This window comes from Stenella coeruleoalba, assembly GCF_951394435.1.
Source record: "Stenella coeruleoalba genome assembly, chromosome: X".
Taxonomy (NCBI): Eukaryota; Metazoa; Chordata; class Mammalia; order Artiodactyla; family Delphinidae; genus Stenella; species Stenella coeruleoalba.
This window is the reverse complement of record NC_137152.1, coordinates 95,862,875-95,890,049: the sequence shown is the minus strand read 5'-3', so window position 1 is coordinate 95,890,049 and position 27,175 is coordinate 95,862,875. Positions and strand designations below refer to the sequence as shown.

At 38.0% G+C, this 27,175-nt stretch overlaps 1 protein-coding gene across 1 annotated transcript in view; it reads right to left on the bottom strand.

Annotated features, from left to right (window-relative positions):
- Positions 1–27,175, bottom strand: part of WDR44 (WD repeat domain 44) — an 80,987-nt gene that overhangs the window by 6,809 nt on the left and 47,003 nt on the right. Inside the window, exons 11-18 of the mRNA XM_079909816.1 lie at positions 25,558–25,696; positions 24,220–24,284; positions 13,178–13,291; positions 4,648–4,770; positions 1,852–2,043; positions 1,543–1,644; positions 1,211–1,326; positions 225–352 (exon numbers count right to left, since the gene is read on the bottom strand). Of these exons, the coding sequence (XP_079765942.1) occupies positions 225–352; positions 1,211–1,326; positions 1,543–1,644; positions 1,852–2,043; positions 4,648–4,770; positions 13,178–13,291; positions 24,220–24,284; positions 25,558–25,696 (979 nt within the window). The remainder of the gene's footprint in view (positions 1–224; positions 353–1,210; positions 1,327–1,542; positions 1,645–1,851; positions 2,044–4,647; positions 4,771–13,177; positions 13,292–24,219; positions 24,285–25,557; positions 25,697–27,175) is intronic.

Genomic DNA, 27,175 nt, shown 5'->3' with positions numbered 1-27,175 from the left:
ACCAAAACCACATACAAGTTCTGAGATTCCATGACTTCTCAAATTTTAGACAAGTATATGTTCTTCCTTGGTACAGAAAAATCAAACAAAGCCAATACAATGCGAAAGCAGTTAAAACTGCCAAACTATCTCTCTGAAATAAAGCCTATACAAATTTACTTATAATACATCTCCATTTTAACTTTATTCACTTATAAGACACATAAAAGTATGCATTTACTTACCTTTAATACCTTCCCAAAAGTCATTACGATCTCTCCTCACTGAAGTAAACTTGCTTAAGTCATGATAAGTACTCCAGATATAAACATACTTATCTTCTGAGCCACTAACGAGGTAACTAAAATCATGGCTACATTTAGGGAAGAAAGAAAAAAAAAATCAAAGTTGTGGGTTTTTTTAGGTTTCCCTCTATCAGAGCTTCCTAGTTCGAAACACCTAAGAAAACAGCCAAGAGAACTTGTTGAAATACAGACTCCTAGTCTCACTCCAGAGGTCCTGAACGTGTAGGTTTGACATGGGTGGCCAGTGGCATTAGTATTTTCATCGAAGCTCTAGGTAACTGCTGCTGGGTTAACCCACACTGGGATGAGTGCCTACTTAAGAGATAAAAGAGAGAAGCAGAATGCTTTACCAATTAAATTACTGGGTAATTCAAGAAGAAAGGAGAACTGGTAAGAAAAGAGCTGAAATAAGGAGGGCTATAAAGGAAGAAAAGGTAGGTATTTCAGGAGAGCCTGCAGATCCCAAACTAACAGTTCAAATAATAATGATATGCAAAGGTGTAAGTACAGGACACTGTACTTTAGGGTCTCGAAATGCTTTATTAGCTTCTGTACCTAAAAGGATCAAGACCATGGGTGGGGTGGGCGGTGGTGGGGTAAATCTCCTCTTAGAAAGCATACATGAAAGTACAAAAGCACAAATTCTGGAGCTGGGTCTTCTAATCCTGGTTCTGCAACTACCAGTGTGACTTTAGGCAAATTACTTAATTTTCTGGGTGTTGGTTTCTTCATCCACAGAGCAGGGGCAATTTGAACTCTACCAAACAGCTGGATAATGTAAGTAGGACTGATAATATGAGACACCAGTTGTAAAACTGCAAAGTAACTAACAGCACCATATAAACATAAGCCATAGATCAATGGAAAAATGGGAGTAGGGGAGAAATGTTCTGATCCCTTTTGGGAATTCCTCATTGTCAATTTACCTGAAACTTGCTTTGATCTGGCTGCTGCTGTTGACATAACCCTTATACTTCATGGACAGTGACAAATCTCTAAGATCGTATAGTCTGATTCTGGAGTCATTTGAAGTTACCAGTATCTAAAAACAAATCAAAGGAAAAGTTAAAAATACCATCTTTTAATCTGTGCTAAGGTACAACCAAAAAAGGGTGTTAGACACATACAGAATATATCTCAAAACTAGAAAAAGCAATATTCCATAGGAAAGGAAATATATTCTTAGCTAAGATATGAAGAACTTACTTTCAGGAGTCTATATATAGTGTGGAGACAGATGGTTTTGAATACCTAGTACCTTATTTTCTCCAGGTAAAGGTTCAATGCCAGTAATTTTTCTTCCAACCTTGTTGCGCCCTCTGGTAGATCGGACATGTATCTGTGTGTGGTATTTCAAATGCTAAAAAAAAAAAAATCACAATTTAAAAAGATCAGAATTAGAAAGAAACTCAAAGATCATCTGAGCCAACTCACAGACAAACATGGTATTATTTGTCCCAATTTACAGATAAGGCAGTTAAAGCCCAGACAGGATACACCAACTTATTCCAAACCACAAAAGTATCTATGTATTCAAGTATGTAATTTATACAAGACAGTCATTTACCTCTGTATCATAGAAAATACACCTGCCATCATATGTCCCAATCACTGCATATTTGCCATTCTGACAGAAATTTGCAGCTGTGATCAATTTTGTTTGACCATCTACTTCATTCCACAAAGCCACTTTTTTGTCAGGTATGTTCCAAAGGCGGAGCTTTCCATCCAATGACCCACTTAGAAAATACCTGTCATCCTAAAAATGTGATGAAAGAGGAAGGTTTCATTTTATCACATGAAGAAAAACTCATTAGCAAATCAATACATTAAGTCTATTAGAAATAATGTTAAAATATATAGATTTCATTTTAAAAGTATTAAAGTAAGCATTATTTCAGTCACTAAAAATAACAACAATTAGAAACCTCAGTATTCATTTTGGAGGAATGACATTCTAATCACTTTATCATACCCTTAAACTGCTTTTCCCAAGGTATAGATGTTAATAGATAATGTGTTTGAGTATACATTGTGTAGAAGGGTTCTGTGGTCAAATAAGTTTGAGAAATTCTGGGTTACACAAAGTTAAACAGGATTCTCAGTTAACACGCACTCTGAATCTTTAACGGGCGACTTTTTTGGGGGTCAGGTAGGGATATCTAGCAGGGCTAGCAATTCAAGGAACATGCTTTGGGAAATACTATCCTAAAATGGTACATTTGCCCATACCTTCCTTGGGATACATGTAACAGATGGATAAAAGAGTAACTAATGCCAGTTAGCCCACAGAACCAGTCAAGTTTTGGAACTCTGATACCCTGTCAGCAGAGAATTGCTTCACTATTTAAATTCTCAACCTCAAACCAGGGGTTCTCAGCTGGGGGCAGCCTGGCCCCATAGGAGACATCTAGCAATGTCTGGAGACAGTTTGGAATTGTCACAATTTAGAGGGTGGGGCACTACTGACATCTAGTGGGTAGAGGCCAGGAATGCTGCTAAACAGCCTACAATGCACAGGACAGCCTTTCCTCTCTCTACGAAAAAGAATTATCCAACCCCAAATGCCATTAGTGCCAAGGTTTAGAAACCCTGTTCTAAACTAAACCAAGCCTACCATGAAGCTGCTCTAATTTTTGGTAACATAAGAATTAAAAAGAAAATAAAATAATTGGGATGCCAAAACAAGAAACAGATTTTCTTCTCCACTCAAGATTATTATTCTTACCCACTTCTCAAGCCCGTCAAGGATAACCTTCATAGAATAGGCATTTTTATGGCTATGGTACAGTAGGCTCAACTCAATGTCTACCAGCAGAAGTGCTGAACAAATAAAAATACTTCATCTTGGTCTTACAACTCAGAATTTTATTTACATACATATATACATGTGTGTACATGTGTGTGTATCTCCATTTTGCTATTTCTTTTATGACTCTGCTTCGTTTCTTCTAGGTAACATTATTTGATAGAGTCATATTTCCTAGGAAAATGTCAACACCACCCCACTCTTCCCTAGCCCCTCTCATAAATTCTCCAGGTCAGTAGAATTTTTAGAAATAAGGCTTTTCAGCTTCCAAAATAAAACCAAATAAAAGTATAGGAAAATTATTGACTAAACAGAAACCTTAATAATAAAGTACTACATAGATAACTATTACCACCTAATACCCCTCTCTTTCCATCTTGATACATTATAGTTAAAATAGAGGTGGGGGGATTTTGCTCACAGGTGCTGAGAGGGGTAAAATCTACCCTTTTGTTGCACCCTTAGGTGACAGGATGGGGATATTATTTAGAAAGAAGCCTCGAAAGCTTGATGGTCAAAACTGATACAGTATTAACATAGATTAAGCATTTTTAATTTTCAAAAGTTCTTAATAAAATCTTCTCTAAGGGTTCAGAATTATTACTGCCTATGTTATAAGCCTGCCCAGGGAGGGAAATTATATTGAGAGAAAAAAGTCATTCTTCTCTCTTAATTTGGGGAAGGAGAGAAAGAAATGTCAATATAATTGAAAGGTTGCATTAAAAAGACAATGGGTACTAAACACATAGAGATGAGGACATGATTGGAAATGTAATCATACACAAATGTAGTGGAGGGAAAGTCAACGAGGGTCAGCTCAAGCCCTCCACTTATTTCAACCTAGCTAGTGAAGCAGTGCCAACACGTGACATCCCTTGTGCTTACAGCTGCAAAGAACTAAAACTACTCTAGCCTCATGCATTTGGTGGCTCTATCCTATAAGGGTGTAAGATAGCTCTGGAGTCCATGATGGTAGATTTTTCTCCTTTAGTTGAAATCATATGAAATTCTTTCTAGAGGAAAGATATTAAAGGATTTTCTACATTGAAAATGAGTATGAAGGGATCTCAAGATTAACAATGTTTTCAGACCTGAAATAGGAATTCAGTCTATCTTGTAATGAATTTTGGTCTTTGCCTCTTTCAATCTTTTCCTCTTTGTCTCTTCCCTTCCTGACCCTCCTACAACTATTCCTGCCTATATGCTTCCCTTTCTCATTTATTTACCTGCCGTCTTTTCTTCTTCCACTGTCTCCAACCTCTCTCCTCTTTAATAAGATATTTTATTTCTTTATTTATACCCTGCAGGTCTTATTAAAGATTTGGGATGACTTTTCACTGTCATATTTAGACTATAATATTTCCAGCTCTTCTAATGAAGATTAGCACAATATTTATTTCCTTTCTTATTTTTAAAGCAGAATGAAACACTAAATCAAGTTGCTCTTAACTATTGGATATTAATAATTTTTTTCCTGTAGTCCAATTACCCTCCAGAGAAACCTGGTTCCCTCACCTTCCTCATAGTATAACAAAAAAACATGTAAATACTTACTCTTGGATGGAAAGCTATGGCAGTGACAAAATCTATATGCTGAAAACAGCAAAGGCATTCTCTTCTGGAAATGTGCCATAGCCTGACTGTTTTATCCATTGAAGAAGAAAGCAGAAAGTAGTTCTACGGAGAAATTGACATTGATTATTTTATCACCATATAAAAAAAATACTTACTCCATAAAAGTGAACTTTTAGTTTTAGGTATCTCAAGAGTTTTGTCATTACTATTGTTATACGCAGCATCATAAAGTACAAAGATATCCAATTCACTTGGACAATCCCATTTTTTTCCCAAATAGTTAAATACCATATTTCTTTGATTCTAAGACTTTTTCACATTACCTATTCTGAAATGAGGATGAATCTTATGACTTCTGTTGAAAGAAATCTGCCAGATGCCGACAGAGGACTAAAGTGTGCCTTGGTTGTTGGAGCCTGCGTGTACTAGAAGTTAGCTATGAATCTATTCATTTGATCGTCACTTCAGTTATTTTCACATTGATAACACTGGTGAATTTTAACTCACATGAATTCCCTAACTGTCACTTAAAATGTCTTCAAAAAGATTATCCTATAATGCAGCATGGAAATGAAAAGTTATTGTGCACCTGTCACACCTTAGGCAAGCAAATTAGAGAACAGAAATTGTCAAATGTCTCAGAATAGAATTTTCAAAGCTAGAAGAGGGTAGTGTAACTGATTTAGGCATTATGATGGCCCATCACCCATAAACCAAACATCTATCTGTCAAAAGCTTCCAGATGGATACATAAGGGGATAGGATTCCCAGGTGCTCGGCCCTACCAGGCGCCGGACGTGCCACTGTGCAGGGGCGCGAGACCAGATTTTGTATGTCACTCCCTCTCGCGAGAACACCGGAATCACAACTAAATGCTGAACAATCATCAACAGGAAGACGCTGGAACTCACCAAAAAAGATACCCCACATCCAAAGAAAAGGAGAAGCCACAATGAGACAGTAGGAGGGGTGCAATCACAATAAAATAAGGGGCTTCCCTGGTGGTGCAGTGGTTGGGAGTCCGCCTGCCAATGCGGGGAATGCGGGTTCATGACCCGGTCCGGGAGGATCCCACATGCCGTGGAGTGGCTTGGCCCGTGAGCCATGGCCGCTGAGCCTGCGGGGGGCCTGCAGCAGTGAGAGGCCCGCGAACCGCAAAGCAAACAAACAAAAAACCAAAAAAACCCCAATAAAATCAAATCCCATAACTGCTGGGTGCGTGACTCACAAACTGGAGAACTCTTATACCACAGAAGTCCACCCACTGGAGTGAAGGTTCTGAGCCCCACGTCAGGCTTCTGAAGCTGGGGGTCCGGCAATGGGAGGAGGATTTCCTAGAGAATCAGACTTTGAAAGCTAGCGGGATTTGATTGCAGGACTTTGACAGGACTGGGACAGAGACTCCACTCTTGGAGGGCACACACAAAGTAGTGTGCACATCAGGATCCAGGGGAAGGAGCAGAGACCCCATAGGAGACTGAACCAGACCTACCTGCTAGTGTTGGAGGGTCACCTGCAAAGGCAGGGGGTGGCTGTGTCTCACCGTGAGGACAAGGACACTGGCAGCAGAAGTTCTGGGAAGTCCTCCTTGGCGTGAGCCCTCCCAGAGTCTGCCATTAGCCCCACCAAAGACCCCAGTGTTGGGTCGCCTCAGGCCAAACAACCAACAGGGAGGGAACCCAGCCCCACCCATCAGCAGACAAGCCTATTAAAGTTTTACTGAGCTCTGCCCACCAGAGCAACAGCCAGCTCTACCCACCACCAGTCCCTCCCATCAGGAAACTTGCACAAGCCTCTCAGATAACCTAACCCACCAGAGGGCAGACAGCAGAAGCAAGAAGAACTACAATCGTGCAGCCTGTGGAACAAAAAACACATTCACAGAAAGATAGACAAGACGAAAAGGCAGAGGGCTATGAAGCAGATGAAGGAACAAGATAAAACCCCAGAAAAACAACTAAATGAAGTGGAGATAGGCAACCTTCCAGAAAAAGAATTCAGAATAATGATAGCGAAGATGATCCAGGACCTCAGAAAAAGAATGGAGGCAAAGATGGAGAAGATGCAAGAAATGTTTAAGAAAGACCTAGAAAAATTAAAGAACAAACAAACAGAGATGAACAATACAATAAGTGAAATGAAAACTACACTAGAAGGAATCAATAGCAGAATAACTGAGGCAGAAGAATGGATAAGTGACCTGGAAGACAGAATAGTAGAATTCACTGCTGCGAAAAAGAACAAAGAAAAAAGAATGAAAAGAAATGAAGACAGTCTAAGAGACCTCTGGGACAACATTAAACACAACAACATTCGTATTAAACGGGTCCCAGAAGGAGAAGAGAGAGAGAAAGGACCCGAGAAAATAAATGAAGAGATTATAGTCGAAAACTTCTCTAACATGGGAAAGGAAATAGCCACCCAAGTCCAGGAAGCACAGAGAGTCCCAGGCAGGATAAACCCAAGGAGAAACACGCCAAGACACATAGTAATCAAACAGGCAAAAATCAAAGACAAAGAAAAATTATTGAAAGCAGCAAGGGAAAAACGACAAACAACATACAAGGGAACTCCCATAAGGTAAACAGCTGATTTTTCTGCAGAAACTCTACAAGCCAGAAGGAGGTGGCATGACATATTTAAAGTGATGAAAGGGAAAAACCTACAACCAAGATTACTCTACCTGGCAAGGATCTCATTAAGACTCGATGGAGAAATCAAAAGCTTTACAGATAAGCAAAAGCTAAGAGAATTCAGCACCACCAAATCAGCTCTACAACAAATGCTAAAGGAACTTCTCTAAGTGGGAAACACAAGAGAAGAAAAGGACCTACAAAAACAAATCCAAAACAATTAAGAAAATGGTCATAGGAACATACATATCGATAATCACCTTAAACGTGAATGGATTAAATGCTCCAACCAAAAGACTCAGGCTCGCTGAATGGATACAAAAACAAGACCCATATATATGCTGTCTACAAGAGACCCACTTCAGACCTAGGGACACATACAGACTGAAAGTAAGGGGATGGAAAAAAATATTTCATACAAATGGAAATTAAAAGAAAGCTGGAGTAGCAATACTCACATCAGATAAAATAGACTTTAAAATAAAGAATGTTACAAAAGACAAGGAAGGACACTACATAATGGTCAACGGATCAATCCAAGAAGAAGATAAAACAATTATAAAAATACATGGGGCTTCCCTGGTGGCGCAGTGGTTGAGAGTCCACCTGCCGATGCAGGGGACACGGGTTCGTGCCCTGGTCCGGGAAGATACCACATGCCGCAGAGCAGCTAGGCCCGTGAGCCATGGCCGCTGAGCCTGCACATCCGGAGCCTGTGCTCTGCAATGGGAGAGGCCACAAGAGTGAAAGGCCCGCGTACTGCAAAAAAAAAACAAAAACAAACAAACATGCACCCAACATAGGAGCACCTCAATACATAAGGCAACTGCTAACAGCTATAAAAGAGGAAATCGACAGTAACACAATAATAGTGGGGGACTTTAACACCTCACTTACACCAATGGACAGATCATCCAAACATTCCATCCAAAAACAGCAGATTACACTTTCTTCTCAAGTGTGCATGGAACATTCTCCAGGATTGATCACATCGCGGGTCACAAATCAAGCCTCACTAAATTTAAGAAAACTGAAATCATACCAAGCATCTTTTCTGACCACCATGATATGAGACTAGAAATCAATTACAGGGAAAAAAGCGTAATAAAGACAAACACATGGAGGCTAAACAACACGTTACTAAATAACCAAGAGATCACTGAAGAAATCAAAGAGGAAATAAAAAAATACCTAGAGACAAATGACAATGAAAACACAACGATCCAAAACCTATGGGATGCAGCAAAAGCAGTTCTAAGAGGGAAGTTTATAGCAATACAATCCTACCTCAAGAAACAACAAACATCTCAAATAAACAATCTAACCTTACATCTAAATGAACTAGAGAAAGAAGAACAAACAAAACCCAAAGTTAGTAGAAGGAAAGAAATCATAAAGATCAGAGAAGAGATAGATGAAATAGAAATGAAGAAAACAATAGGAAAGATCAATAAAATGAAAAGCTGGTTCTTTGAGAAGATAAACAAAATTGATAAACCATTAGCCAGACTCATCAAGAAAAAGAGGGAGAGGACTCAAATCATTAAAATTAGAAATGAAAAAGGAGAAGTTACAACGGACACCACAGAAATACAAAGCATACTAAGAGACTACTACAAGCAACTCTGTGCCAATAAAATGGACAACCTGGAAGAAATGGACAAATTCTTAGAAAGGTATAACCTTCCAAGATTGAACCAGGAAGAAATAGAAAATATGAACAGACCAATCACAAGCACTGAAATCGAAACCGTGATTAAAAATCTTCCAACAAACAAAAGCCCAGGACCAGATGGCTTCACAGGCAAATTCTATCAAACATTTAGAGAAGAGCTAACAGCCATTCTTCTCAAACTCTTCCAAAAAGTTGCAGAGGAAGGAACACTCCCAAACTCATTCTATGAGGCCACCATCACCCTGATAACAAAACCAGACAAAGATACTACAAAAAAAGAAAATTACAGACCAATATCACTGATGAATATAGATGCAAAAATCCTCAACAAAATACTAGCAAACAGAATCCAACAACACATTAAAAGGATCATATACCATGACCAAGTGGGATTTATCCCAGGGATGGAAGGATTCTTCAATATACGCAAACCAATCAATGTGATACACCATATTAACAAATTGAAGAATAAAAACCATATGATCATCTCAACAGATGCAGAAAAAGCTTTTGACAAAATTCAACACCCATTTATGATAAAAACTCTCCAGAAAGTGGGCATAGAGGGAACCTACCTCAACATAATAAAGGCCATATACGATAAACCCACAGCAAACATCATTCTCAATGGTGAAAAACTGAAACCATTTCCTCTAAGATCGGGAACAAGACAAGGATGTCCACTCTCACCACTATTATTCAACATAGTTTTGGAAGTCCTAGCCACGGCAATCAGAGAAGAAAAAGAAATAAAAGGAATACAAATTGGAAAAGAAGAAGTAAAACTGTCACTGTTTGCAGATGACATGATACTATACGTAGAGAATCCTAAAGATGCCACCAGAAAACTACTAGAGCTAATCAATGAATTTGGTAAAGTAGCAGGATACAAAATTAATGCACAGAAATCTCTGGCATTCCTATACACTAATGATGAAAAATCTAAAAGAGAAATTAAGGAAATACTCCCATTTACCATTGCAACAAAAAGAATAAAATACCTAGGAATAAACCTACCTAAGGAGACAAAAGACCTGTATGCAGAAAACTATAAGACACTGATGAAAGAAATTAAAGATGTTACCAACAGATGGAGAGATATACCATGTTCTTGGATTGGAAGAATCAATATTGTGAAAATGACTATACTACCCAAAGCAATCTACAGATTCAGTGCAATACCTATCAAATTACCAATGGCATTTTTCACAGAACTAGAAAAAAAATTTTCACCATTTGTGTGGAAACACAAAAGACCTCAAATAGCCAAAGCAATCTTGAGAAAGAAAACGGAGCTGGAGGAATCAGGCTCCCGGACTTCAGACTATACTACAAAGCTACAGTCATCAAGACAGTATGGTACTGGCACAAAAAAAGAAATATGGATCAATGAAACAGGATAGAAAGCCCAGAGAGAAACCCACGCACATATAGTCACCTTATGTTGGATAAAGGATGCAAGAATACACAGTGGAGAAAAGAAAGCCTCTTCAATAAATGGTGCTGGGAAAACTGGACATCTACATGTAAAAGAATGAAATTAGAACACTCCCTAACACCATACAAAAAAATAAACTCAAAATGGATTAAAGACCTAAATGTAAGGCCAGACAGTATAAAACTCTTAGAGGAAAACATAGGAAGAACACTCTTTGACATAAATCACAGCAAGATCTTTTTTGATCCACCTCCTAGAGAAATGAAAATTAAAACAAAACTAAAGAAATGGAACCTAATGAAACTTAAAAGATTTTGCACAGCAAAGGAAAGTACAAGCAAGACGAAAAGACAACCCTCAGAATGGGAGAAAATATTTGCAAACGAATCAACAAAGGATTAATCTCCAAAATATATAAACAGCTCACGCAGCTCAATATTAAAAAAGCAAACAACCCAATCCAAAAATAAATACTTATTAAATAAATGAAATTAAATAGCGTTCTTGAACCAAGCATGATCTTACAAGTCAAAAAAATTAGATTCAGATCTAAGTTCTACCCATAACTAGTTTTGTGATCTTAGATGGGTCAGAGGCCAGGCTTCTAATCCACAGTATGGAATATCAACTACCTCACAGCATTGTTATTTTCAGTATTAACAAGGTAATTCTTATTACGTGGCACAAAATAAGTCTTCAACAAACAGAAAACCCACTATAAACATCAACTGTGCTAGATACTCAAGAGAAACAACAGTGAAGTAAGAGCTGATCCCTACTCTTGAGGGGCTTAGAATCTTGTTGCCAATAAGATGTAGAAATGTACACAGATAAACACTTAAGTAAAAAAGAAAGTTTAAGAAAAGAGCACAGAGACAGATGAAGGCATTAAGAACAAAAACTGAGGTTTCCTGGAGAAGAAATTCTGCCTTAAGACTCCAGCATGAATGTACAACAAGGTGACTAGAGTTAACAACGCTGTATTATACACTTGCAAGTTGCTAAGAGAGTAGATCTTAAATGTTCTCACCACAAAAAAAAGGTAACTATTTATGGTGATGAATGTGTTAATTACCCTTATTGTAGTAATCATTTCCCAATATGTAAGTATATCAAATCATCACTGTGTACACCTTAAACTTACACAATGTTTTAATTACATCTCGATAAAGCTGGGGAAAAAACCCAAAAAAACTGAGTTTTCAATGCCTGCCCTACAAATTTCAAATTTGCCTGCCCCCACAACTGTGTGAGCCAATTCCTTAAAATAAACCTCCTATGTATGTATTTCCTGTTGGTTCTGTTACTCTGGAGAACACTGACTGATACAGTCATCAATGGAGGATTAATATCTTCAGTTGGTGTTACATTTTACAAAAAATATTGGTTTGCTTTAAGAAAGTAAAATGAGTGCAGGGTTCCCAATAAGGTGCTTTGTACTTTTTATTCTAGATGAATACGATTATCAGATTAAGGACACTTTAAATTTCCATCTTCCGACAACTCAGATTTCACACAGGGTGGGGAGAGAGTATAAAGATACAACTGGGGCTCAATTTAAAACCAGACTACCAGGTGAGGCCCAAGCTTGTTCCAGGAGGTTAGAGAAAAACGTTATGAAATGCATCCATAACATCTAAACAAATGTGATACGAGCATAATTCAAAAATGGAGTGATTCAAAGCTGGAGCTCAGGGAAAGGCTGACTTGCCAATATATACCAGTGATATCTTTGTGATATAGTTAAAATATATGGGCGTCACTGGTATCCTTGCTAGTATTTTGTTAACTCAGATGACTTTTCTCAATTTAAAGCTTTTAAATATTACTTTCCCCCACAAATTCTTAATATATTTTAGATTTTGATTACTGACAAATTTTAATACAAAGAAAGTATAAGGAATCATACAAAAATTCCAAAAACTGCTTCATGCTTCAAACACCTTAAATAAAATTAGAAATACCTCTTAAAAATTTTGCAAACTTCTAAGATATTTGATCGGTGGCAAAATAGCCCCTCTACTTCTAAAATTTTGCTCTAAGGAAAAAAAAATTACAAAATGAAGACTTACCATTGATCTGCAGAATATAATTATTAAACCTAAATTAATAATTTCATGAATGTAGCAGATTATCCCCAAAACAGTCTTGATTAGATAGGTCAGACTTCACCTTTGTAGCTGAAGTCATATCCATTTTGCTGAGGATAGTTACTTTGCAAAACTATTTTATAAAAGAAGCAAATACAAGTATATAGACAGATCCAGATAGAAGCTGTTAAGTAATATAAACATTTTATTAGCCTAATCTGACATTTCTCTTTTTTAACTTTGATTAATTTGTAACTCCCACAAAGTATATACAGACATTCAAACACCTGACTGTGACAATCATACAAATAAAACATTTGCTTTTATCCTAAAATAGTTACATAGAATACAAAATTCAAATAAGAATTTCTTACTTTAGGACTTCTATGATGGTGCAGTGGTTAAGAAACTACCTGCCAATGCAGGGGACGTGTGTTCGATCCCTGGTCCGGGAAGATCCCACATGCCGCGGAGCAACTAAGCCTGTGTGCCACAACTACTAAGTCCACATGCTGCAACTACTGAAGCCTGTGCGCCTAGAGCCTGTGCTCTGCAACAAGAGAGGCCCATGTACCGCAACGAAGAGTAGCCCCTGCTCGCCGCAACTAGAGAAAGCCCATGCACAGAAACAAAGACCCAACGCAGCCAAAAAAAAAAAAAAAGGATTACTTACTTTAGACCATGAAAGATCAAGGAGATCAGCAGTATGTCCTTTATATTTGCAAAACGGCCGTTGTCGAAATGGTGCATTTTTATCATCTGGGTCTTCATCAGCTCCACTGCATACCTATTTAGACATGAAAACAAATGTTAAAACTAGAAAAACAAAAGCTTCATACTCTTCGCACCCCATTTATTCTCTCATTTTATACGATGCCTGATTGAAATCTTGATCCACTAAAAGCTGACTCCCCTTTATGCTGAATCTACTACTTATTACTTCCTCACCTCCTTGTCCTAATAAACCAGGATCATCCCTGAAGACATCGTGCTACCACAATCTTTCCCTCCCTAACAGAGCCCCCACTTTGTCCTTTTTTGAGCATCTCTTCCTTTAGGAGAGGTGGGAGCCAGCACCAGGGGGTGATCACGATTGGTCTAAGCTAATTAAGATGAGCTCACTCCCCTTTCCAGTGATGACTGGTTTAGGCATGGGCATATGTTATAATTTTCATCAAACAGACATGAGGGCAAGTCCATCTGGGGGATGAGGTGATAGGGGAGGCTTCTAGAAAGATTTCCTCACTCTTAAAAAGGGGTATACTAAAGGGACCTTCCTCTTTCCTGCTTCTGAACATTGTTGTCTGCATGTGACACCTAAGACAGTAGTAGTCATCTTACTACCATGAGGGCACCAAGCCCAGGAGAACAACAGATAAAGAACAGCAAAGCAAGAGGACGGAAGGACCTTGTGTTCCTGATGACACTACTGAGCTGCTGAATTAAGCAACCCTAGAGCCGCCTTACCTCCAGACTGGCTTCCTCATTGTTAAGCCATTTTCAGTTGGATTTCTATTATTTGAAGTCAAAAGCATCCTGACAGGTAGAGGTAGGTAGAAAATAATGCCATACACATGTGCCGTGCATTTAGTTTACAACATGCTTTTGTATTCATTATCTGAATGAATCCTAACGACCCTGTGAGGTAGGTATTACCATTATGAGGATGAAGAAATTAAGCAAAAAACCTGAGAATCAAGGAGGTCAAAATAACATATTAAAAGTCACGCAGCCACCTGTAAACAGCAGAACCAAAGCAAAGGTACAAGTAATCTAACTAAGTCCAGAGGTTGTTCCTCAAATGTTTTAGAGGATGTCACTTGAGCAGAAATATGGAATGTTAGCTAAGCCTTGCATATTTAGGGAAGGGTAGGTAGGATGATGAGGATGGAGAAAAACGTATATGGAGATAAAGCAGGGGATTAGGGTAGAAAGGTACTTTGAGACCAGATCATAAAGAGCCTTGGATTTGTGGCTTAAAAATTCAGACATTCTAAGGTGATGGAGAGCCAACACAGGTTTCTGAAAAGGAAAAGTAACACAATCTGACTGGGGCTTTAGAAAGAGAATGCTGGGCAATAATGTAAAAGATGGTTTGGAAAGAGAGTCGGGGCAGGAAAAGCAGTCAGTAAGTTTAAGTAAGAATAACGAGGGCTTAAATAGGACAGTGGCCATGGGGATAGATAAAAACTACCCCTGCTGTCTGTTAACAACTTTACAGTTTATAAAAACATCTTCACATTCTCTGTGGAGGTAGACCAGCAACACAGATGCCCTGACCCTTTGCCAAACACTCCTCATCCTAGATGATTACAGCTACTTCCCCTAATTTTACTGCTAGATTAGTGAGCACTGCTGGAAGACAAAACTAAACAGGCTTCTTGCCCTGTTACATAAAATTCAACTTTTTGTTTAATAATAATTTTCATTTTATTAATTCCTCAGCATATTTCCCCTAGCTGTGATCCCAGATCTTTTTTTTCCTCCTTAATCATCCACTTTCTTTTCATTGTACTCTACATATTTTCAAAATACTTAAATAATGTATTTTTGATTATAAAGTAATATACATGCTCAGTATAGACAATTCAGAAAACATAGAAAGTAGAAAAACTAAAATTAAAACCACCTATAATCTGCTAAAATTTTGGCCACCTTCAATCTTTCATTTTTTAAAAACATAATTGAAATCACATTGTACACATGATTCAGTATCTTCCTTTTTATTTTACACGAGCACTTTCTGTATTTCACTCTTTGGAAACATTTACTAGCTGCATATGGATGCACCATAATTTAATCATTTCCAATTTGTTGGTAATTTAGACATTTCCAATTTTTTGCTAAATAGCAATTCAACAAACATCCTGGAGCATGAACCTTTATCCCTATTTTATTATTTGTTTATCCTAATAGAAGGGTCAAAGGCTTAAACCATAGACTTTTATAGTATCTTCTGTTGTTTGTCTTAATAAAATCAGATAAATTTATTAAAGAAAATTTTAGAAATACAGAGAAGTATAAAGAATCAAATAAAAAAATGAGCTAAAACCCTACCAGCTAGTGATAACTACTAGTTATAATTTAGTGTATTTCTTTAAAATTTTAAAATCTATATTTATAGATATTTTTAGTCAAGATTAGGATAATATTACATCCATTTTTTTATTCTGCTATTTTCACTTTACAATTTATTTAGAATATTTTAAATGTGATCAAGTAGTCTTTGAAAAGAATTTAAGGACTGCATAGTATTATACTGTATGGATTATACCATAGTTTTTATTTTCCAACTATTAAAAATTCAGGGCTTCCCTGGTGGCGCAGTGGTTGGGAGTCCGCCTGCCGATGCGGGGGACGTGGGTTCGTGCCCCGGTCCGGGAGGATCCCACATGCCGCGGAGCGGCTGCGCCCGTGGGCCATGGCCGCTGGGTCTGCACGTCCGGAGCCTGGGCTCCGCAGTGGGAGAGGCCACGGCGGTGGGAGGCCCGCGTACCGCAAAAAAAAAAAAAAAAAAAATTCAGTTTGTTTAAATTTTAGCTACTGTGAGAACATTAATATGAAAATCCTCTTACATCTTTGGGCATACATGATCATTTCTTTGTGATAGATTTTTAAAGGTAGAATTACCAAGTGAAATGTTATATATTTTATCTATATCTCTCTAGATATCTATATGTAGAGAGATATTTATATCTCTATGTAAATATAATGTATATATAAAACTTTATTATGAACATTTCAAATATACACAGAAGTAGACAGTATAATGAAACCCATGCATCCATCACCTGTTTTAATGATTATCAACATTTTATTCACCTTGTTTTTCAATCCTCCCACTTTTATGTATTTGCTTATTTTTGCTGGAGCAGTTAAAGCAAAATCTAAACATCATTCATTTTATCAGTAAATATTCTACATGTATCTCTAACTAGTAATCTTTTAAATTTAACTACCATTACATTATCATACCTAAAAAAATACCATCTGTATCATCAAATATCAAATCCATATCCAAATATCCAGATTATCTAAAAACGTCATTTAAAGTTGGATTGCTTTGAAAACTTGTAAGTCTTTTGATATTTATTAACACTTACTATATACCAGATATGGTATGCTACTTGAAATACCAAAATAAATATTTCTTATCTGTTTATAATCTATTCTCAGTATTTAAAAGCCAGAATAAAATATGTCAGATTGTCATTCTCTGTTCAAAAACCCTCCATTGGCTTCTCTCTCAGAGCAAAAGCCAAAGTCCTTGCAGTGTCCTACACCTTATGACTGGCCCATCTACACCTCCGTGACTTCATTTTCTTTTTTTTTGTTTTCGTGACTTCATTTTCTACTACTCATCTCCTTGCTCACTGGCTCCAGCTACCCGGGCCTCAGTGCTATTTCCTGAACATACCAGGACTCCTGCCTTATCACAGTTTCACTTGCCTCCACTTGGAATGTTCTTCTCCTCCAGATAGCCAGATGATCCCTCTCTCACCTCCTTCAGATTCTCCTCAAATGACTTCTCAGTGAAGCTTTGCTTGTCCACCATATTTACCTCCTGTCACCCCGCCTTATCTGCTTTATTTTTCTCCACGAAATTTATCACCTTCTAATATATTACAAAATTTACTTGTTTTGTTTCTCTGTTTCCCACCACTAGAATAAGCTTCATAACAATAGATTTTTTTGTTTCTTCTGTTCACTACTATATCCCCAACTCTTAGAACAATGATAAATACACAGTAGACACTCAATAAATATTTGTGGACTAAATGAAGATGTAGTGCCAGACCTTCAGATGCCAACTAGCGGAGCATAATGGTTAAGAGCATAAGCTCTAAAGACAGATCAGAGCTGGGTTCTAATTCTCTTGCTGTATCTACCAACTGTGTGAAACTGGTGTTACTCAATATCTCTAAGCATTTTCTTCATCTGTAAAATAGGGTTCTTAATAGTACTTCACAGCACTACCAGGGCTGTTGTGAGGTGAAGTAAGACATAAAATGTACTTAGCAAAGCACATGGCACATAGTAAGGGCTCATAAAATGTTAGCTGTTGTTACATAAATTGATATAGTATACAGTAAGTGCTTTTAACAGAACTATGGGCAAAGTACCATGGGAACAGTGAGGGAGCACATGAGTAAATTACTAGGTGAAGCAAGGAATGCTTCAGTGAGGGGACGAGTCTTAAATGAATTTGCCAGGCAAAGGGGAACTGCATATGTATTGTTAAGTACAGGGAATCAACAAAGGGTCTGACATTTTTGTTGGGGCATGAACAACCAAGTGGCTCAGAACATAAGGTCTGAGAGAGGGAAGGGTGGGAAATAACAATGAGAGCTGAGGTCAGGCTGATCTCTGAAAGACTGGGTCATCTAAGGAATTTAGACTTAATTCTATAGGAAAAAAGAGAGCCAAAGGAGTGCTTAAAACAGGAGAGTAACATGATGAGATTTGTTTTACAGGAAAGTAATTCTGCTGGCATAATTTTATCCATAATTCTGTGGATAAAAGACTGGAATCTGGGAGAACAGCTATAGTGGTCCAGGTAAGAGATAAAGGCCTGGATTGTAACAGTGGAAATGAAAGAAATGGCCAGATTCCAAAGACATTTCTGAGATCAAGCGGGCAGGATCTGGTAAATGAGCAGACACTGAAGGGAGAGGAGAGTGAAAAGTGATCACAGTTTCTAACTCAGGAGATGGTATGGATGTTAAATAATGAACTGATATCAAGTATGCACACCATCAAAGGAGTGGTTTTCTCAGGAAAATGATACTTAATTCTGTTTTGGGCATATATTATCGGGTTGGCCAGAAGGTTCGTTTGTTTTCTTCCATAAGATGGCTCTAGTAGCACTTAGTTGTCTTTAACTTCATTCGAAACAATTTTATTAGATTGTATGTACAGCTGTCATATCAGCGTGCATTTAAAAAAAGACTTATCAAAATTGGTGAATTTTTGTGTAGCCATTTTAATATTGAAGATGGAAGAAAAAAAGCAACGTTTTTGGCATATTATGTTTTATTATTTCAAGAAAGGTAAAAACACAACCAAAATGCAAAAAAGGATTTGTGCAGTGTATGGAGAAGGTGCTGTGACTGATCGAGTGTGTCAAGAGTGGTTTGCGAAGTTTTGTGCTAGAGATTTCTCGCTGGTCGATGCTCCAAGGTTGGCTAGACCAGTTGAAGTTGATAGTGATCAAATTGAGACATTTATTAAGAAAAATCAACGTTATACCATGCGGGAGATAGCTGACATACTCAAAATATCCAAATCAAGTGCTGAAAATCATTTGCACCAGTTTGATTATGTTCATCGCTTTGATGTTTGGGTTCCACGTAAGTTAAGTGGAAAAAAAACTTCTTGACAGTATTTCTGCATGCAATTCTCTACTTAAACGTAATGAAAACATTCTGTTTTTAAAACAAATTGTGACAGGAAATGAAAAGCGGATACTGTACAATAATGTGGAATGGAAGAGATCATGGGGCAAGTGAAACGAACCACCACCAACCACACCAAAGGGCGGTCTTCATCCAAAGAAGGTGATGTTGTGTATATGGTGGGATTGGAAGGGAGTCCTCTATTATGAGCTCCTTCCAGAAAACCAAACGATTAATTCCAACAAGTACTGCTCCCAATTAGACCAACTGGAAGCAACACTCGACGAAAAGCGTCCAGAATTAGTCAACAGAAAATACATAATCTTCCATCAGGATAACGCAAGATTGTGTGTTTCTTTGATGACCAGGCAAAAACTGTTACGGCTTGGCTGGGAAGTTCTGATTCATCCACCATATTCACCAGACATTGTACCTTTGGATTTCCTTTTATTTAGGTCTTCACAAAATTCTGTTAAAGGAAAAAATTTCAATTCCCTGGAAGACTGTAAAAGGCACCTGGAACAGTTCTTTGCGCAAAAAGATAAAAAGTTTTGGGAAGACGGAATTATGAAGTTGCCTGGAAAATGGCAGAAGTTAGTGGAACAAAAGGGTGAATACGTTGTTCAATAAAGTCCTTGGTGAAAATGAAAAATGTGCCTTTTATTTTTACTTAAAAACTGAAGGCACTTTTTGGCCAATGCAATATCATTGCTGATGTCTGTCTTCTCCCATGCATTGCTCGTTGGTATGAATTATCCACTGCATCTTTATATTTTCAGTGCCTAACACACTGTCAACGTTTAAAAATTGCTTGTTGATTGAACCAAATCTAAATCAGTGCATATTTTAAATAAATACTGCATATGTACAATTTCATAAAAATTCCCTTACAGTTAAGGCCTTTCATCCATTTTAGACTCTAATGATTTTGAAGGGGATCAGAATATGTCACCCCCAAATATGCCCCTTTGCCTAAGGATTATTTTGAGCTCAATGCAACTAAGAGGAAACAGACACAAGAAAAAGTCTCTGCCCTTCCCCTTTCTACCTGAAAGCAGAGCATAAAGTGCCCTTTGTGAAGGTGTCTCCCCCTCACCTCTCCCTTACCAGGAAGGGGAGAATCAATCTTAACTGCCTAAACAGAACCTTACTAAATTACCCTTATCTTCCATTAGTTTCCCCCAGTAGATTTACCTTCCCACAATTTACCACCTCTAAAAGCCTAAACTTCTTTTTCTTTATCTTGTCACTTTTCCACAAATTTCTTGCTCTTTGTTAAAATGATATATAAGTGCCTAAGTCTAATAGCTTCTTTGGGTCTTCACTATTCCTCTAGGAAGGCCCCCATATGCATACGTAATAAACCGTTTCTCCTCTTAATCTGTCTTTTGTTAGGTTATTTCGAAGTTCCCAGCCACAGAACCTAAGAGGGTAGAGGAAATTTTTTTCCTCCCCTACAATCTACTCTCAAAAATTCTAAGCAGAAGTTAAATGCTGGAACACCCATATTGATATTCCACTAATCAAGTGCACCAAACAGATTTATCCAAGAAAAACATTAATTTTTAGGTAGATAGCATATTTATGACTTCTCGTGTCAAGCAGAAATGTTACAAGTCTGTAGCATAATGGAGCAAACTAAATACGCTGCTCTTCCTTACATTTACTGAGCTACTTTCGGAAATCAATAGAAACAGAGAGCATAAGAGCCAGAATTCTAGGCTTGGCATGACCAACGAGTAGGTGAGTGATCTTGGGTGTGTCGCTTTGTATGCCCAACCGTACAATAGGTACTTTTATGTATTCTATTTTACATGGATGCTAAGAAGGCAAGAGTAAAAATGTATCAAAAGAGATATATATAAGATACCACTATCATGAGAAAAAAGAAAAAAAGAACACACATATCAGGGAAATAAACTCCACTGTGCTTACTGTGCCTCACTGCAGCGAGTACCAGGTTAAAGACAAAGGCATATGAAACAGAGGCTTCTTTTAACTGTCCCCATATAGAATGACAGAAGTGAAAGGAACCCCAAAGTATCTTTTCCTGAAAACAATAGATATAAATGATACTCAACTACTCCAGAAAAAAGGCTCAGTACTCCAGGGGCTCAGTACTTTTTGGGTCAAAGAACTACTACGCTCATTTTTTTTTTTTTTTGGCCACACCAAGAGGCATGTGGGATCTTAGTTGCCCGACCAGGGATAGAACTCATGCCCCTTGCATTGGAAGCGCGGAGTCCCAACCCACCGGACCTCCAGGGAAGTCCCTATGCTCCTCATTTAAAAGGTCTTCTATTCAAACAAGATTGGGAGTTACTTAGGGTTTTTTTTGGGGGGGGGGCGGGGATGGAAGTAGTTAAGAATCTGTAAGTAGGATTGTTAAAATAAGCATAATATAAGATAGTACAAATAGTCTCTGTTTTTAATAGTAATCAAGGCCTGGAAACTTTATGGTAAATTAAACTAATAAAAGCAAATCCTTTTCCCCTAAAGCAAAGTGGTTAAAATTTTCACTGCTACATTAGTCAGTGAAGGCTTTATGGAGGAAGTGGGCCTTCAAGAATGGGCAAGTTTTAAGTAGAAAAAAGGGAGACCGCAGGCATCCAGATAAGGGGAATAGGAATGAATGAAAGGCACAGAAGTAGGAATTCAACACTGATTTAGGTCTACCACAGTCAGGCATGGGGTTAGGTTCCAAGGATACTAAGATCTGTGAAGTACAGTTCTTTGCCTTAAATCAGCCCTGAGCCTAGCCAGAGGGACAAACTGCCAAGGAAGGCATGGTAAATAATATCAATGTCAAAGTACATATGATGTACTACTGTCAGAACCCAAGTGAGGAACAATTTTGTCTGCTTGATTCAGGGAAAATAATAAGAGAAGATAAGGTATTTGAGCTGAATCTTGAAGGATGAGTAGGGCTTTGCCCTGTAAGAAAAGGGGACAGGGAGGGAATTCCTGGCAAAGCAAACAACATGAACAAAGACATGAAAGTGAAAGAGTGTTTAGGATACAGACCTATATCTGGCATGGCAAGTAGGATGCACAGGTACTAGGGAATTAGAACTGAGTTAAAAAGGTAAGATGAGGTAATATCAGGAAGAGTGGTGACAAGGAGCCACCAGAAGACTTTAAATCACAAAATGGCACAGGTCTGTATTTTGACAAAAAAAAAAAAAAAAAAAAGGGAATCTCCTGGAGGTCCAGTGGTTAGGACTCCATGCTTTCACTGCAGGGGGCACAGGTTTGATCCCGCAAGCCACGTGGTGTGGCCAAAAAAGAAAAGCTGGTGGCAGTAGAGACCAGAGACAGAAAAACCAACTAGGAGGCTACAGCAAGCATTTAAATGAGCGTCAAGGACCTAGACGAGGTGAGTAATGAGGGGTCAGATTCCATGGGCATTTGTAGGAGGAGGTGGAGCGGATAGAATTTTTAACTCATTTGGTATGTGGGTAAGGACGAAAAAGTAATGAGTGTTTCTGAGTTAAAAAGGTAACTTATGGATGTTGATACCATTAAAGAAGGCTCAAAACAGGAGAAGCAGGGTTGTGGGTAGATAATAATAAAACTATTTCCGTGAATGACCATTAATATCTAGCCGGTTGCTCAAGCTGGACACCTGGGAATCATCCTAGGCTACTTACTTACTACCCAGGTAGTCCAGTCATCAAGTCCTTCTTTTATATTTCTCAAATTCAGCTCCTCTTTATGGTTTCTAGACTCACTGCTTTCATAATCTACCATAATCGAAGTACCCATTTCTCTCTGGGGTTGAGAGCCTCTTAAGTGGTCTCCCTGTCTCTAGCCAGGAGCCCCCCATCCAATCTATCTTTTACACTGCTACGAGAATGCTCATTCCAAAACAAAAATCTGAACATTTTAATTCAGCTTCTGACCCAAACCCCTCAAAGCCCATCTTCCCCTAGTACCTTGAGGATAAAGTTCGTATGTTTTGGTTTAATAGAAAAAGCCACTGAAAATACCAATCCTGCCTACCTTTCCTACAACTCTCACACATGCACCCTTTGCTCCAGCCAGGTAGTACCTTTAACATGCCATGTCGTCTCAGCCTCCATGCCTTTGCACTTGCTATTTGCTCTGATACGCCCCTTCCTTCCCTCACATAGTTGATTCCTCGTTCAAAGCCTCCAGGGAGCTTTTCCTGACACACTAATTCATAAGGCTAACTTGTATACTTGTGTAGTATCTTCTATAGAGTATTACCATCCAATACTATAATTGCAGATATATCTATTTCACTAGTTAGCAAGGTCCCTGAGGCCAGAAAATAAGTCTCATTTGATTTTGCAGAATCTAGCAGTGTCTGGCACATGTAACAGGCACTCAGAAAACATTTGTTGAGGGAGTTTAGTTTCACACCTATTAATTGATGTGCTTAAAGAACGTGTAGGTGGAGAGAGCCTATACATATTATTATGTGAAAAGGGCAGCATGCACAATAAGATTTCACTGTTGTTTAAAAAACATAAAGCTATTGAAAGGAAACAAGAATTATGGAGCTAAAGCCAGTTCAGGATTGGAGGTAGCGAGTGAATATGTCAACTGAGAATAGCCAAAGGACAAAACCCAGAAAAACAGCAACATTTTAGGGGGTGGAAGAGGAAGAGGCAGCAGGGATATAGGAAGAGAACAAGGAAAAACAGAACCATGGAAAGCTGAGAGGAGTATGTTTAGAGTAAGGAAAAATTAGTGTCAAATACTATAGAGCCAATGAAATCCCAGGAAAATACTGTTGAACAGATGGACATTTTAGGTTCTATTTGTTTACATCACCCTTGCCTTGCTGAATACACAAGAAGCACAGGGACAGCTTAGAGTAATATTTTGCATTCCGCTTCTTAGGTTAAAACTAGTTATATTTAACCTTCCAGCTCTGAAACCAAATGAAAATCATTAAGATATTTTAAACACCTGACACTGGGATAAAACATTTATTAAACCAAGAAGATGGAAAAATGAAAATATTTCAATATCTTTTTTCTTTCCTTAATTATCTTTATTCAGGTGTCTGTTACTATTATTATTTTTAAAATATCTAACATGGATTTGAGGGGAGGGAATTTTTTTATTTAAGTTTACATTAGTATAGTAGCTTGAGTAATATTAGTTACTGTCTGACAATCTTTAAACATCACAATTTTTCATTTAACAATTCTAATAGAAAAAAACTCAGTTCTAATGCATCTCAATTTTAAATGCTTTCATGTACCTGTAATATCTGATAAACAATAAGGTACTTTATGGTAAAAAATCATAGTATGTAACAATAGTAACCATAAAATAATAAACATACCCCTGTATCTGTATCAGATTTTGATGAATTTAGACTTTCCTGAGAAGGTGATGGGGACACACGTCCTAAAACAACATAATAATTGTAAAAAGGCACGTATATATACAAGTGTACACACACACACACACACACACACATCAATCAGAAATAATAATACAGTAACACCTATTTAAAAGTCATAGAATACATCATTCTGGAAAAATACATTTTTCTAAACAAGCGAAGTGTTAACTCTTATGCACCAAAATATTTGTTTTTATCATTTTTATATAAAATATTTATAAAATGGCTTAACCACTTCCCCAATTTAAAAAAATACTGTTAAGTCCTCATTATTCATCGTGAAGACATTCTTGCCAATCGTAACAGATAGGAAGATGAATACAGGGGCAGGAAGGGTCTGGGCTGGGGTAAGTCTCAATGGCCACTGAAAATAGTCTTTCTGCTCCAGGCAGGTCAATAAATGTATAATAAACATAGTTTTACTTTTTGTCAACTCATCATCATCTTGAATTATGTATTATAACATATTGCAAACAACCCCATGGGGCTACTAAAGTATATGGGCCTCGCTGGCCAGTTTAGTGGCCCTCCCTAGATTTCTATGTTCCTCAAACTGCTGCTTCAACTACAGTCTATACTCCTGCCCATACTACCTCTATTCTCCTTTCTCTCATCCCTTAACTTCTGTGTTCAGCCTTGGATGATTGGGTGGTGAGGGGTTTGTGGAGAAAATGTACTGCAGTTAAATAATGACAATAATTACAAGAAAAGAATCCCATATACTTAAAGCTCCTATTTACATCAATTTTACACACTTTGCTGATAACACAATACAGAAATATTTTACATAGTTGTAATCGTTGCGTATACACATCATGTTCTGGGGTTTCTCTTTTCCATTTAACCTAGTTTCATATACCCTTTGATGTACTGACAAATCACATTTACTTTCCATGGCTATGTTTCCTTAATCATTCTTTACTTACTGGATGTAAACATTATTCTCATTCTTTTTCTAGATTAATCAGATATTTCATTTTAACCTAAGATAGAACTGAAAGTTACCAGGGGAAACCAAATAACTTTGTTCTCGGTAGTTGATGAATTTAACTCTGCGGTACACCTAAAAAGAGATAAAGTCAAAAACTTTGTGGTAGCTTTTTTCACTGGGTTTAGATGCTTTTTGCTGTTGACTTCTGTTTTAAGTTTGTGGCTTTTATGGAAAGTAGTGCTTGCTGCAAATGATTGCCAGATAAGAGGGTATCATTATACCTAAAATGTAAAAATGCCAGATGTCTCCAGATTTTTTAAAACCCACCAATAAATGAAAAATACCTTCAGTATTGTATTTCATCCGCATATTGTTGAAATAGTCGAAAGCATTTTTTAAAGCCCATATTCTTACTACATTGTCTTGTCCAGCTGAGGCAAGTAATCTGCCACAGTGAGAAAATTTCATGGTCCAAACAGCTCCCTGTGAAAACAAAGGAAGGTTCAAAGTTATTACTTTAGAAGTTGAGACATTGTTTTTAAGCCAAAGAAAAAAATTATGCCAAATTACACATACAGTAAATCCCCTACATATGAACAACTTCCATTCCGAGAGTGCGTTTGTAAAACGTCAGCCTAGGTACCCAACTAACACAATCAACCATACAGTACTGTACTGTAATAGGTTTATAATACTTTTCACACAAATAATACATAAATAACAAACACAAAAAATAAAGAAAACATTTAAAATCTTACAGTACAGTACACCTTGAAAAGCATAGTACAGTACCAGCTACATCACCGCTGCTTTTACGCCTGTTTCCAGACATCATGGGCTTGAAATAAAGATACTGTACTACTGTACTCTATACAGTACTGTAAAGTACACAAAAACACAACCACTTGTAGAGGATGCACACACGTGACAATGTACACCAGACATGTGAACTAACTTACGTGACTAGACATGTGAACGCACGTTCGCGTCTTTGAAAGTTCACAACAAGGGTCGTATGTAAGGGGACTTACTATACACTAAGATAATGCTCACATAACTAACACCACTTAAGGCCAATAGTCCAATGATGCTATAATACCACAAAAAGGGACTTTTAGAAGAGAGGGAAAAGACAGTTGCAGTTTGCATAATCTAAACTAACAACTTCAGGCTTCCCTGGTGGCACAATGGTTAGGTATCCGCCTGCCAGTGCAAGGGACATGGGTTCGAGCCCTGGTCCGGGAGGACCCCGCATGCCATGGAGCAGCTAAGCCCGTGCGCCACAACTACTGAGCCTGCGCTCTAGAGCCGATGAGCCACAACTACTGAAGCCTGTGCGCCTAGAGCCCGGGCACCGCAACAGGAGAAGCCACTGCAATGAGAAGCCTGTGCACTCAACGAAGAGTAGTCCCCGCTCGATGCAACTGGAGAGGGCACACGTGCAGCAGCGAAGGCCAAACGCAGCCAAAAATAAAACAAAACAAAACAAAATTTATAAAAAAATAAAAATAAACTACTTCAAGACCCAAAACCTTGTCCACATATTAATGGAAATGGGAGATCTGAGGTGGCCAGAAACCTTCATTGCAAAAGAACAAATCCTAGTTTGGGATCTCAGTCTTCTAGCTGACCATGAGGGCGAGTGGGATAGGAGGGGGCACAGACCTCAGAATAGCAATAACAACTCCTGACCAGGGCTGAGGGAAGAATAAGGCCCAGCTTAGCAGTGACCCTCACAGCACTGGTTATTTAGAAGTGTTGGAATGGTATGGTCTCATTCTATTTTTCTCCCCAGAAAAAAGGTTTTGCAGCATATGGCTAAAATTCCCAGATAGACAGTACTAAGAACAGTGCGGAAGTGTGTGTGTGTGTGTGTGTGTGTGTGTGTGTGTGTGTGTGTGGCGGGGGGGGGGGCAGGCATGGTAAAGAATGTGAACACTTAAATTGGAAAGGCCAAATCGT